At 48.8% G+C, this 14,658-nt stretch overlaps 1 protein-coding gene across 4 annotated transcripts in view; it reads right to left on the bottom strand.

Moving 5' to 3' along the window:
- CHRDL2 (chordin like 2) overlaps positions 1–14,173 on the bottom strand; it is a 32,094-nt gene extending 17,921 nt beyond the window's left edge. For 2 of the 4 annotated variants that reach the window (XM_016161490.2, XM_036221428.1), the window contains exons 1-2: positions 13,446–14,173; positions 3,078–3,190 (exon numbers count right to left, since the gene is read on the bottom strand). In XM_016161490.2, the coding sequence (XP_016016976.2) occupies positions 3,078–3,190; positions 13,446–13,527 (195 nt within the window). In that variant the 5' untranslated portion in view covers positions 13,528–14,173. The remainder of the gene's footprint in view (positions 1–3,077; positions 3,191–13,445) is intronic. The other 2 variants (XM_016161489.2, XM_016161491.2) reach the window with 2 other exon arrangements.
- Between the last annotated feature and the right edge of the window lie 485 nt (positions 14,174–14,658).

Here is a 14,658-nt window from a genome sequence, read left to right as displayed (position 1 = left end):
GCAGTTTGTCAGCCCATCCAAAGCTTCCCACACCTCTCATCTCCTCTGCCATAGAGGTCATTGCACTGTGTTGTCACGAACCATTGACCTCTGTCTCATCTATTCCACCACAAATTCCCAAGAACAAGGACCAAGCCTCATTCTAGTCATCTCTGAATCGTCAGCAGAGGGCCCGGCTCCAAGTTAGTGCCTGCTAAAGTTCGAGTGAATGAATGACAACAAGGAGGGGAAGGATAAATGATTTCTCTCTTAGAGGAATGGAGGCAGCTTTGTTCATACTTTGAAGTCGGCAAGTTTGTTTCCAGCCTCCTTGACCACATGAGTGCCCTCAGCATTTCTCCTAGAGGCAGCCTTTTGCTCCATGGAAAACCCTGGACTAGGCCCTCGTCCCTCTGGAGTCACTGCTTCCCAAGATGGCCAGAAGTGATCATAAGGATTAATCAGTGCTACAGAGCATCATAGAGTCCACAGTACTGGGCTGAGCTCTAAGAGGGGCCTTCTAAACTGAGGCCCTCAGATATGAAAATAGGGTGGAGCGAAAGGAACCGTGTGGCCTGAAGAGTTAGAATCTCTCTTGATTCTGGCCTTGAAGGAACCAAGGGACGGAGAGGATCAGTGACGTACAATAGGAGATAAGACGGAGACACATTAGGGGTTAAAAGGCAGGTGGCCTTGCAGCCACACAGCGCCTCTTGGGAAAGCCATAACTGCCATGCATTGAGAGGCTACTTGGTAGGGATTTTATGTGATATAGAAACATATTATCTCACTTTGTCTTCTCAACAACGCCAGGAGTAGATACTATGATTCGCACTTTCAAAATGAGAACAGAGCCTCTGAGAGGTTAAGTCGCCTAAGACAACACAGCAGGTAAGCACTACCTCCAGGGCTGTGTACTTTCCGCGATGCTAAGCTGCCTCTGGTGGGTGGGGCAGGGACTCCCGTATTCACTCAATATTAACTGTATGACTGCTGAGTGCCAGGAACATAGCAGGGAGTGAGACCGACAAGGTGTCTCTGCTCTCACAGAGCTTACACACTAGCAGGGGGAAACAGAACATAAAAAATAAACGAGTAGGATCTAGATCATTTTAGATGTTAAATTTACGGTAGTAATCAAACAGGGTAATGCGATTGAGTTAACGGAGTTAGACTATTTTTGAAACAGCAGTCAGAGAAAGCCTCATAAGGAGGTAACATTTCTGTTATGAACTGCGGGATGAGAAGGAACCATTTACAAGAAGATTTAGGGAAAGAACATTCCAGGTGGAGGAACAAGTACGTCGGCACAGGTAGAACAAGGCAGAAGCTGGATCATATAGAGCACAGCAGGGAGTTTGAATTTTACTTTAGGTGCAAAAAAAAAAGAAAGAAAAAAAATCGTTTGGAGAGTTTTAAAAGCTTCTGGAATGACATGATGAGTTTAATGTTCAGAAAAAATCCTCCGGGCCACTGTGCAAGAGGGAGCAGGGCGACCCGTTGGGAAGCTCAAGTAACATCCAGGTGAGAGATGAAGGTGACTTAGATTAGGGGGAGCAGTGACGGTGAAAGATGTGGAGTATTCAGGGTCTATTTGTGGGGTATCAGGGTGTTGGCTATAGCCTTTCGGATTGAGGAAACTGTATGTGTGAACTCTGGGGACAGAGAAGTGATTAGCTCCAGTGGATCACAAAACTTGGACTTTGTCAACTGGATCTCATGCTATGTCTGGAATTTTTCTGTTATGGTTTCCTTCCTGTTCTTTGACTATATTTCATTAAGTTCTTTTTGAAAAGCTGATTGGTCTCAGATGTGCTAAGGAAGGGGAGGCAGTCGTCAGGGTTGTGCCCCCGTTGGCATCAGAGTTCTACCTGGGGCCAACATGTTGGAAGCAGTGGAGAATCGGAGGGAAAGGTCCCAGGAGGACAGAGAGCCCAGTGGTCAGAGTCAGGAGAGAGGCTGGCCCTGACCCCTCTATCTCCCAGTGTCCCCTCAGAAGCTCTTCTCTGCTCCCCCCATGAGCTGAGGACTGTTGTAATAAGGAAAGCTGTTACTGGCTTTCTGCATTCTTCTCTTGGCTTTGTGTAGGGAAAGAGAGGACCCAAGGCACTGGCTCCAGCTGAAAAATAGGTACCCTCTCTTTGCAGTTACCAGCATCCAGAAAATGCTGAGGATATCATGACAACCAGGCTGGGCCTCTGGCAGCTGAGCTAAAGCCAAGGGTATTTCAAGCCTCTTAAATCCCTTCTCTCTTGCCCACCCTCCAACCTCACACCTGGCCTAAGAATTCTGAACCATATGAAGGTCTCATTTATTCCACCCAGTTGATTGTGCAAGACCCTGTGGAAGATGCTGGGCTGGGGGTAGAGTGGCAGGAGACAGAAGGGAACAAGAAGACATGGTCTCTGCCCCAGTTTGTTCAGCCTTCAGCAGGACACGGAACTGGGCATGAAGGAGCCCCTAGGAAGACCTGCTCTTGGGCTCCACCTACCTAGGAGGTGCAGTAACTGGCAAACATAGATAACTATTATACCTGGCAACAGCAGTCGGGAGAAAGGGATGGAGAAACTTACATGGGATCCCAGAAGAAGAAAATACTTGCAGGTGAGAGATTGAGTAAGCCTACTAGTTGAGGTAGCATTAGGCCAAAGCCTTGAAGAACAACTCTTTGGATCAGTGGAATTCGGGGAATGCGTACTAAGGCAGGGCGGCAAGAGAGGCCTGGGAGAAATAGTATGAGGAAAGGAAGGAATGGGAGGCCAGGTCTGTCTGCTGTGCGGGAGGTAGGGAGGCTGGTACCAGCAGAGGTGTAAAGGCTGGGATGAGAGATGGGAGACTCAAGTCTCCAGCCAGCCCGGCCACCGATCCATTGAATGACTCATCTCTGAGAGGTGCACAGCAGTGGTAGCAGGTACTGAGTACTCGGTTGTGAAGTGGCATGGCCCCAAGTCCCCCAGCTGTAGTTAGAAGAGCATAATTCTAGAAGGCCTGGTTCTGGAGTGCCTCTGACCTTTAGAGTCAGGCGCCCTCCCTTTTCCCTAGAGCGACTTCTCCCAGAGATACCTGACACAGGTGGCTGGGTGGCTAGAGGAACGTACCTCAGAGCAAGTGCAGCGCAGGCAGTACATCAGGCCCTGTGGCTCCAAGTAGGGGTGCCAGCTCTCGCCGGGGGAGTATCTCTTCCCATGGAAAAGGCAGAACATGTCCGGGCCTGGCAAACCAAGCAGGGCTTTGTCAGTTCCAGGAGGCTCCAGCCCAAAGACCATGCCTCATCCCTCCTTTTTTCTGGTTCTAGGAAGGATGTCATCTGGACCACTCAGGCAAAAGTGAGTTTGTTGGACATGCTCTCCCAGTCAGGGGGCCAGAATGTCCAAGGAGTCTGAATCTCTGCTTGACCACTCACTTACTGTGTGACTTTGGGCATGTCACTGTCCCGCTCTGAACTTTAACAGTGGTATAAATCTAGTTATTACAATTAGATGAATAGTCTGAGGCCCAGAGAAGACAAATTATACCTCTGAGGTCACATAGCAAGTCAGTCACCAAGCAGTGACGAAAGCCCAAGTCTCCAGATTTACAGTCCAGTGCTCCTTCTGCCCATATAATCACACTTGCTTCCTCTCGTCTCATTTTGTTTATTTATTTACTACACCTCTGTACCCTAGACTCTCTTACCCTCTGCTGTTGCTTTATTCTCTCTCTCACCTACCTTTTCAATAAAGACACTCACGGTAGCTTTCTTGTTTTCATATTATACTGTGTCCCATGATGGGAAGTGCTTGAATTGGGAAAACGAAGTGCTGCCTAATAAAAGATTAGAAAATTGACTTTTAACCCATTTCCATTGCCCCGAGAACACTCTCCAGTGGCGCTTGCAGCTGCAGCATTTACCCCGAGATAATTCACGGATTACAGTCCTAACCTTATCTCCAAAGTTTGGCATAAAATATCTCGCTTTTAATATTTTCGCATTGCTCTAGTATATCAATAGTCTTTGGAAACAAACAACATCATTTTATTTATTGCATTCTGTTTTTAGTAGTAGTACTTCCATTTACAAAATACAGTAATTCTCAATTGCTGAAAATGTCAAATCCTAGAAAATGTAGCATTCCTACACGTGAAGTTAAATTAACACTGGCAGCGAGCTGCACTTTTTTTTCTTAAATGGGAAATGGGTTAAATATCCTTAAAAACAGTCATAGGTGCTACTGTGATTGCAATCAATTGATTATTGTGTGTGGGACTGCACATCAATTGATTATTTTTGTAATCTGCATATCAGTTGTCAATATGTAGACAAATCCTTCTAAGAGTGATTGAAATTGTTTTCTTATGTGGATTAGATACCTTTCCTGCAAACCTGCTTTCTTGAAGCCCCAACCTCTTACCTATTACAGCCAACCATTTGCCCAGGCTTTTGGGCTCTCTCTAGGACTCACCTGCCCTCACCTCTCATCTGCTCACCAACAAGCCATGAGTCAGGGTTCCCGGTCCAGCTCACAGCCGCTGGTCCCACCCCTCTGCCTCTTGCCCTATTGCTGCCAACCTTCCTCCACTCAGGCACCTGGTGATTTTTACCACCCAGAAAGGATGATGCTACCATTCCAATAGAAAAACTGTCCATTACCTACCTAAAGAATATCTGAGTTCTTTTAGGAAAAAACTGGGAGACCCAGCACAAGTGAAGTGTCCACAAAGGCTTGCTGAATTAAATAAGATTAAAATATGGAAAAAGGAACCAACATTCATTGACTATCTTCTCTGCACATCACTTATCTCATTAACATTGTTGTTTGGAGAATTCAATTGGAAAACACTTGTAAAGTGCTTACTTAGCCCAGTTCCCAACACTTAGTTGAATGCTATTATTATGATAATCATGGTAAGGACCCAGCAAGACGGACATTATCATCTCAAATAGATTTTTATACTCACAGAATCCCAGAGCACCAAAAGCAGTACACTTGTAAGGGGGAGCTCAAATGCAAGGCAGAAATTCCCTCAGTGCTGGTGGTGGGGTGGGCTGGAGGGCAGCCCCCGACCCACAGCAATAGACCCGAGGAGTTCAAGGGCCATTCCCAACCTTTAGAAAGTTGCCTTTGTAAGAAGCAGAAATCGGCCTCTGGCTCCTTGCACTGCTCATGCCCTGCCTCTTGGGCCTCCCAGAACAAAGGTCTGAGGTCATGGTTTTGATGCCCTCAGAGGCTGTATTTTGATGGCCACTGGGGACCAAGGAACACAAGGCTTAGTTCTCTCCCCACCCCCTCCAAACCCCCAAAGCAGAGGAGGGGATCAGACAGCAGATCCCGTTCCCAGCAAGGCCTCGGCTGGCCCGGGCCCGTATCAAATGAACTGTTTATCTCAGCCTCCGCTGGCAGTGAGGGCGGTACACAGGTCCAGCTGGGGTGCTTGTCAGAGTCAGCCCAACTCTCCAAGGACTGAATAATGTCTTTCTTCCTCAATCCCCTCCTCCCGCCAGGGAGGGGGGCGATTACAACACTACTGTGGCCTTAGGTCTCAGCCTTGCTGCTGAAGAAACCTGTGTTCCACCTTCCTTGGGGCAGCCCTTTATCCTGGCCCCTGAGCCAATTGGCATCCCCTCTCCCTCACAGATTGCTCAGAGCATGAAGACAGAGAGAATGTCTCAGCCCAAGGCCAGGCCTGGAGGCCCCTTCCCCTCATCAACAGACCTGGCAGCAGCTGAGAGTGTGGGGGGCCTGGCAGGCCATCCCTCAACCCCAGGAGGCCTGCTGGAACCATAATCCCCACCTTATCACACCCTCCTAGGTGAGAGGCACAAGGAAGGGAGGCATCTCTGGAGCTCCCTCGTCTTCTAAGGAGGAAAGTGCCCAGGGCCATGCTAAAACCAGGCAGGGGGTAGAATCGCCAGGCAGGCGGTGGCCTCTGCCTCTATCCCTGCAGTCCTGGCACTAGCCCCAATCCCCGCACGTGGCTGGTGGAAGGAGCTCTAGCTCTTTGTGCCACAAATGCACTGTATGACGTTGCAGACGAGTCTTTCTGAGCCTCAGATTCCCATATGCAAAATTAAGTGTGTGTCTGGAAGTGAACTTTTATCTTCAAAGGTTTTCTGCGCAGATGGTTTATGAATTCATGCATGATTCCCAAATTCTGTGACTCTAAGGTTCTAGGTTTCCAAGATTCGAGATTTGAAAATTCCATGCTTCTAAGAGTCTGCATTTCATTAGAACATGAAGATTTTGTGGTTCTAAGATTTGATCATTTTAAGCTTCCACCATTTAGGATGTGTTTGCGGTTCCATACACCCAGACTCTCAGGGGCCCCAAGGAGGATTAGGATGAGGTTCGGGGAGCCAGTGGGGCCTATCCCGAGTGACGTGGAGGAGACAAAGTTTGTCTCTCACATCTCCTCCCTTCCACTTCTGCCCTGGCTTTGGGCCTGCCCTGCTTCCTCTCCCCACCCACCACTATATCTCATCCCACCAACCTGTGCCCATATCTCTCTCCCCAACTCAGGGGGCTAACGAGGCTCTCTGTCAGAGATCTTAGAATTAATGTCTGTGATGTCTAACCTGGGGAAAAGACTGTTAGTGGGGGAAGTTTACGTTTGAGGACAATTGGCCCTGTTCCAGGCTTTAGAGAAAAAGATAAGAATTAAATTTGGACAGGTCTCATACCCCTCAAAACTCCTCATTCAGTGGATATGTGTATATAGTCTAAAGACCCTGTCTTCAGAGTTAGATAGGCCAGGGTTTACATAGGATTTGCTTTCATCTACAGCCTGAGGTTAGACAAATTACTTAACCATTTCAGGACTGTTTCCACATCTGTTGAATGGAATTGGTAATAATCTCTACATTTGGGGGTTACCATAGAATTAAATCAGGGAATATATGTAATACACCTTGTGCCTGACACATATTAGATGCTCAATTAAATGGTAGGTTAAAAACGGACAAAAAGCAGATCTGGGTGCTGACTCATTAACTTCCCTAACAGTCTGTTTCCCATGGTAGTTTTTACTCACAGAATTCAATGAAAAGCTCCAGGTTCGTAAGGGCAAAGGAAAGCCACAGAAAAGCTTCAAACTGGGGTGTGTCAGTTGTCAGGTTTGCATTTTAGAATCATCGCTATGGCCACAGGAATAGAGAATGAATTGGAGGGAAAGACTGGAGGCAGAGAGACCAGGCCGTTGCCATCATCTGTTTTGAGACCATGCTGGCCTAGATCAAGACAGAAGCAGTGTCCATGGGCAAAAGTGCAGGTTTGAGAAACACTTAGTAGGTACAGAGGGCAGGCTTTGGGACAGACTGGACTTGGATGGAGAGGGTGAAAGAGCAATCAGGATGGAATAGAGCTTTCAGGCTGGAACAAATAGCTCGGTGTGGGGTATTTGGCACAACAAGCAGTAAATGTAATTATCATTAGTTATGATGCTATCATCATTAGTAATAGTAATATTACTTCCCACTATTCATTTATTGAGCTTTTACTATATCAAATCTTATACTAGTCATGGGTCTGGTACATGACTAACTAAGACACAGTCCCCATCCTCGAGGAGCTCACAGACTAAGGAAGAAGACAGATAGATGTAATGCATACAATCTGACAAATGCTGTGATAGTACAGAAGCATAGGCTCTTCAGGGAAGCTTCCCTGGGAAGATGCCTGAGCTGGGTCTTGAGGAGCTAACGAGGTATCGACAGGCAGCAGAAGCATCATGCAAAAGCACAGTTGGGTGACCATGGTTCTTGCAGGCCATTGTGGGGGGCTAGGGCGGGCTGGGTGCCAACTCCCCTTCCTGCAGTGTCCAATCGGATAAGACACAGCCAAAGCTCTTCATCTAGCTGGATACTGACTAAAGTGATTGGATTTAGTTGGCCTACCCTGAATTCAGGACAGCAATGTTTACCAGACTCCAAATGTTATCAGGTCACCCTTGCCTGTCACGAGCTAGCTCCCACCTGCTTTTCCAGAAAAACTCTGTGGTAGCCCTGTTTTCAGCCTCATCTCCTCTTGCTGAATTTCTTACTCTTCCACCACCCCCGCCAGGCTCCTTCACACTTTTGTCTTCACACATGCTGTTTCCTCCACTTGGAATGTGATTCCCCATCTCCAGTGTCTGACCAACTGGTTCTTCAAGAGCTTGTTTAAGTGTCACCTCTTCTGTGAAGCTGCTCCAAACTTCCAGGCCACTGGCCAGTCCTTCTTCAGGTCTCCCACAGAACTGAGTCCAGCCCTCTATTACAACTCTTCTCAGACTGGTGTAAAAGTACCCATTAAGTGGGTTCTTCTTGCTTACTCAGTTGTGAGCTTCTTGAGAAAAAGAACTAGATTTCATTAATTTTTGTATCTCCAGTGCACTGTGCAGAACCCACATAGAGATGATGCTTGCAGAATAGATGTACAATGAAAGAATGGAGTCAACAGAGAGGGAAGCTCCGGAAGAGAAGGTGATTGATGGCTCTTATTCCTGAAAACCACTTTCTTTAACAAAAAAGAAAACTTCATTAGGTGATAGGAGAGCCAAATTCCTCTCAGCATCACTTTGATCTTACCACCCAACAGGAATTAGCCCCTTTCCAGCTCTCACCATCTGAACCCCCAATCACCTACCAAACCAAACACCATGTACAAAAAGGTCAGGAACCTGGGCAGGTAAGGGAATGAGTGATTCCATGATTTTCACATGTAAGTCAAAAGTTCCAAACTGTTCCATCCAAGGTCATCCACTCTGCCTTGAAACTCCCATGTTATGACAAATGTCTTGTAAGGGGTAGTTAGGAGTGGGTAGTGTAGTTGGGAATTCTTCCAATAGGAAGCAGAAAATTCAACCAGAAAGAAGCTTCTGGGCTACAGGAGAGGCTGGAGGGGACTGGGAGGAACTTGGGTGTGAGGAGAGAGGCCTGGAACTGTGGCTGGCCTGTCCCCAGCCTGCAAGGGCTCAGGAGACCAGAGTGAGCCAGGCTGTGCAGAAATGTGAGAACGTTTACATCTTTTCCCTTGCGCCCACACAGCCATATTTTCTCTATTTATTTATAGTCCTCTTTTCTCCAAAACAAACTTGCTCCCCTCTAAGACATAAGCTCTGCTCTGGTACCCGATGTGGGAGGCCTCCTAAGGGAATCAGAAGTGAAAACCTCAGCTCCTCAGGGGCTGAGCTGTGCAACCTAGGGAAAGGGTCTTCACTCCTCTGATGCTGACTCCTCTAATCTGGCATGTGACAGATGTGCAGGAGCCTTGAATGACCTCAAAATTGAGAACCATCAAATCAGGAAAGGCAGCTCTGATACCCAACAAGAATCCGGGGGCAATGTTGAGACTGTTTATATTCTATTCTGCCTTGAACATATACACTTTAGATTCACAGAATCTTAGGAAAACTAGGGACTTAAAGATGACATCCAATCCTCTATTTTACAGATGTGAAAACTGAGTCCTCGAAAGGGATTGGGAGTTGCTTAAGATCATTGATTTATGCCAGCACAAACTCCAATGTCAGTCTTCAGATCCGAAGGGGGCGCTTATAGAAACATCCATTCTCTAAGGGATAGGATCGGAAGAAATGGCTTTAAATGACAAACAAAAGGATCCAGGTGAGACATAAAGAAGAATCCAATTACAAGATGGGTAACAGAAGAATACTGTGGAACGGTCTTCCCTGGGATGGGCTTCTGCCCAGAGGCAGAGGCAGGCCTGAAATGATCTCCGCAATCGCACCTCGCAGCGGCACCACTCTCACACCAGTCCTTTTATTTGGGAGTCCAAGAGAGTCAAGGTCCCTCTCCCAGAGCCCGGCGGGGGCGCCGTGGCCAGTGGCTGGGGGAACTTGAGAGGCCAGTCCTGGAACAGGTGCAACAGCTGGAGCAACGGGCGCAGCTGTTGCCCAGCTCCTGCTCAGCAGTTTGCAAGTGAGTGAGTGAGACAGAGACCTCTACTGGTGGGAGAGAGGAGGTGCAGAACCTCCCAGATAGGCTCAGAGAGGGGCCTGCCTGGAGACAAATGTCCCACCTTTCCTCAGGTGCCTGCCACTCCCTCAGGTACATCTTGACAGGTGGATGGGGATGCGACTAAGCCGAACAGCAGGGCAGGGTCCCCACTGGAGAGTCTCCCTCTACATCCACTGTCCGAGGCTCTCTAGGTACTTTCTCTTGAGGGTCTGTCTGTCTACTCCTCTCTGGGGCAAAGGCAGGAGTGTCATGTTGCACACCCACACTTGCCCAACTCCCTTTTCTGAAGGTCTGAGTAGACTCAGAATAAAGACACTAGCATCGTTGGATCTTAAAGTCCTAGAATCATGAGATGTTAAAGCTAGAATGGTCCTCAGTGATTATCTATTTATGTCCAACCATCTTACTTCACAGCCAGGAAAACTGAGGGGCAGAGAAAAGCAACTTGCCCTGTGCCACAGTTGGAATTGGTGGCCGAGCCAGGTGCTGGAGCTCTGACCTTCTGATTCCAAGTTTGTCTTTTGCAACACATTATACCATGGGAGCTCCCTTTCTGCCCCATCTCTGCTTCTGGGGTCTGGGATTCTGTCACTGGGGAACAGAAGCTTCGAGCCCCTCAAAGAAAGAATAGAGAGATCAATGTTTTTACTTGATAACTTGACTCTCCCGAAAGTGGGATTGGATGGAGGGAGGGGAGAGAAAGCAGAAGCATGCTGGATACCTTGTAGGGGGAGACAATTAGTAAGGGTAGGGTACAAAGGAGAGGAGCTGATAAGGGGACACAGCTCTGGAGAGGAAGTCAGGATACTAGGCAGATTCTCCTTCCATAGAGGGATGAGTGATCAACATTATGCATGCATGTGACTCTGCCTGGGGCTGGAATCAGTCCTGTTTAGAGACCAAGTTGGGGACTCAGAATTGGGGTTCAATCTGTGGTCAGGATTTGAGGATCAGGGCTCAGCCTGTAGCTGGAGTTGAGGCTCAGTCTGGGTTGGGATCACAACTCAATCTGTGCCTGGAAATAGAGCCGAAGATAGAATAATCTTTGTTTGAATAGCCTTGTAATTTAACCAAGGAGCAAGCTGCCATGCATGCTCACAGGCCCTTGGCATTTGCAAGGCTGGGCCACCTCAAGAGTCTGACACCACAGAGACTTGAGAATTTCCATCTGTCGGCACCACTCCTAAAAGCACCTAAGATGCCACCAGGAGATTTCCTACTCACAACAGGCCTAGGAACTTACTTAAACTAAGACAAGGACCTTCATAAGAGACTTTCAAATAGGACCCTGGCAAATAACTATAGTATTTATACATTGTCATCAATAGACAAAATGAAGCTCAGAGAAGGGAAGTGATTTTCCCAATTCATACAACCAGTAAGTGACAAATCAGAAACTACAAGCCAGGTCTCTATTCTTTTCTTTAATAAATTTGCTGTGTGACCTTGGGTAAGCCGTTCACCCTTTCTGTGCTTAGTTTAACTATAAGGATAGGAAAATCGAGGGGTAGAAGCAGATGACTTTCAAAGGCTTTTCCAGCTCTGACATCTCAGAATTTTAACACAACCCTCTGAATACCAGACCACCTCAACTTAACTTAATAAGTCTGCTCTGAGTTATTATGTGTCTCGAGTTAAGCTCCGGGCTGTAGGAGAGACTGCATAGTGGCAGGACCCAGTGAGAAGTATGGACCTGAAGGCCAGTGGAGGCATAGAAGAAGGAGATCAGAGTGGATCTGGTGGCCAGGGAAAAGTTTGCTGAAAGGTGTATCTAAGCAAGGTGAATGGCTGACGAGATACGGGAGGCAAAGAGGGGTATGGGTAGGACATGAGCAATCCTGCATAATGATCTGATTCTAGGGCATCTTTCCAAGATGCATCAAGGGCAATGATATCTGGAGAAAAACTCTGAGACTGAGAACAATGTGCCAAGTAGGAGAGAGGCGGTCATGGAGGGCATCCTGTGCTTAATCCCTTTTAAGAAGCAACAGGTAAAATTGTTAAGAGGAAACCTCTAGGGCTCAAGGAGGGGGAGGAGACATTTACTGAGTACTAGGCATTGTACTGTACTGAGCACTTTAACAGTCACCTCCTTTCATCCTCTCAAGAACCCTTTGGATTCCAGGTGAATATGTCTGAGACAGATGACGACATCAAGGCGCAGAGAAGTTGTGACTTATGAAAAGGAGCAAAGCCAGAACTTGAACCCAACACTGAGCTCTTCCCATTACTTGTTACTAAGGACATCTATAAGTCTCATGCTGCTGGCAGCCCGGGGAGGACTAGACATGAAGCCTGCCTTCGCTGGGAGAGACAGGAATGAAACAAAATCCAGCCCCATAGGCTCAGAAAGTCACAAGCAAAAGAAAGGCAGATATGGGGGAGCTGAGCTGTGGGGAGGAAATAGCATTAGCCTGGGAGGTGGAAAACTGGGGTCTTCATCCCAGGGTCTGCCCAGTGTAACCTAGAGCAAAACCACTGCCCCTCCTGGGCCTCCGATTACTGGATATTCAGGTTTTGAACCAAGTGCCTTCCTTCTTATTAAGAGAACCTTTAGTTTTGTTATCCATTCTCACAGCATTCTAAGAAATTGGCAGGGAATGGGGATGGGGTCCACCAGCCTATTTGGGCGTTAGGGAGGAAACTGAGGTTTAGAGAGATTATATAAACTGTGTAAGGTTACACTGTATCCAAGTGGAAAAGCATGAATTAGAAAATTAATATTTTTAAAGAACCTATCATGTACCAGCTAGATGCTGATGCTAGTTGCTTTACATGTTTTCTCTAATTTGATTCTCACAACAGTCCTGGAATTTTTACTCCTATGTAATAGATTAGGAAACTGAGGCTCAGAGAGGTACCCTCCATGCTTGCCTCACACCAACTGGTATTCACCAGACCTGGGATAATGAATATTGGGCTCTCTCACTGTGCCCTGCTGCCTTCCAGGGTCTCACAACTCTAAATCAGGGTCCCCCCCCAGACCCTGTGGGGCAGGGGAAGAAAGCACAGGATTTGGAATTGGAGAACCCTGGCTTTGGATGGTTTACTAGCTCTGTAAATGTGGGCAAGTTTCTTTCAGCCTAAGTTTTCTCATCTATAAAATGATACCCACCTCTTCGGAGTGAAGATCAAGAGAGATAAGGGATGAGGACCGTTATCCTAGTTAGCTCTCTCCACGGGTTCTCTTTAAAAGCAGCCCTGCAGCTAAACACATGGGACTCTCTGATAGAAAAAAACACCCCCACCCCTAAAGCAGTGATCTACCCTCTTTCCCGATGCCCTCGGTCTTCTATTCTCAGGTCCATGGCAGCAGTACCCTTGGCTCTGAGTCTTGCCAAGTTCCACCCAGTCTCCCAGTCATCAGCCCATACTAGTCCGCAGAGGAGCGCCACCCTTTCGGCACAGGTGCTGCCTGAACGGCAGTCAGAACACCTTGAGGTTCCCAAGTCTGCCACTTTCCCGCACATCCCAGGGGCCTGAACCCCTCTTCTGCCCTCCCAGCGACCCGCGCCTCCCGCCATCTACTTACGAACTCGAGCGTGGGAGTCCAGGGGGAACCAGAGCAGCGCGAGTCCCAGCAAGGAGGAGAGGACCCTTCCCTCGAGAACCATCCTTCTTTCCCCCAGGGACAGGCCACTAGGCTCTGAGCCGGGAGGGGAGTCAGAGACAGTGAGATGAGGGGGACACTGAGGCACAGGGGCACAACGTAATCGACAGCCCAGGGGAAGGCTGCTGCTACAGTGGGGAGAGAAGGGACTAGAAGGTGGTGAGGACAGAAAGGGAGGTCTAAGGTGGGAATAAGAGGAAGGTGTTAAGAGAATATGTGAAAAGGAGGGAGAGAGATGGAGAGAGGAGGAAGGTACGGCAAGGGGTAAAGGTAATAAAAGCAAAGGAGAAGGTGAGAGGAAGGGGAGGAGAAGAAAGACGGGCGAGGACAGAAGTCTGCAGAGCGCGCAGCGTTGGGCGAGGCGCGCGGGGCCAGCAGGCTGTTCTGGGCGCGTGGGCTAGAAGCGGCCGGCGCCCCCAGTTCGGTGCGCTCGGGGTCGGGCCGCGGGGTCCTGGGGCCTGGCGGGGCGGCGGTCCCGGCGGTGGCGACGGCGCGGCGGCCGCAGGGGAAGGCTGCACGGGGGCTGGCTGTGCACGCCAAGGGCGCCAGGCGCCGCGCTCGGGCGCATTTGTACTTTGCCGCGGGAAGCAGGCAGCCCCGGCCTGGCGCTGGCCTAGCACTGGCGCCTCCTCTGGGGCACCGCGGGCTCGGTGGATTGGCCACCCGAGAAACAGGCCCACTTTTTCCCCTCCTCTCTCGTGCCGGTCTCCGGGACCGACGCTCCAGGCGCGGCGCCGAGAGGAGGCGAGGGGGCTGGGGAGGGGGAAGGGGCCACCCGGGCCACGGGTTTTAACCCCTGACTCCCCGCGACGCCCAGAGTGCGGGAGGACAAAATCCAGTTTGGCTTCAGGTGGAACTTTCCGAGGGGGAAGGATGAGATGTCGGGGTCGGAGAGGGGAAGCCGGCTGGAAACAGAGTGGCGCTCAGGTTGGGGAGCTCGGTGGTGCTTGCACAGAACTCAGGCTCTGGATGGAATCAGGACACATGCTATTCTTGTCTGTTGTGACCTTGTCCAGTCCACCTCAGAGCCTGTTTCCCCTTCTCTAAAATGGGGATCTTAATATCTCCGGTATCTCTAATATTTTTAGTATCTTCCCACAATTGTTTGGCTCCTACTTATCATTGCCACCTATTC

Source organism: Rousettus aegyptiacus, unplaced genomic scaffold (assembly GCF_014176215.1).
Source record: "Rousettus aegyptiacus isolate mRouAeg1 unplaced genomic scaffold, mRouAeg1.p scaffold_m13_p_5, whole genome shotgun sequence".
Taxonomy (NCBI): Eukaryota; Metazoa; Chordata; class Mammalia; order Chiroptera; family Pteropodidae; genus Rousettus; species Rousettus aegyptiacus.
The sequence above is the reverse complement of the archived record's forward strand: the minus strand, read 5'-3'. Positions and strand labels throughout refer to the sequence as shown.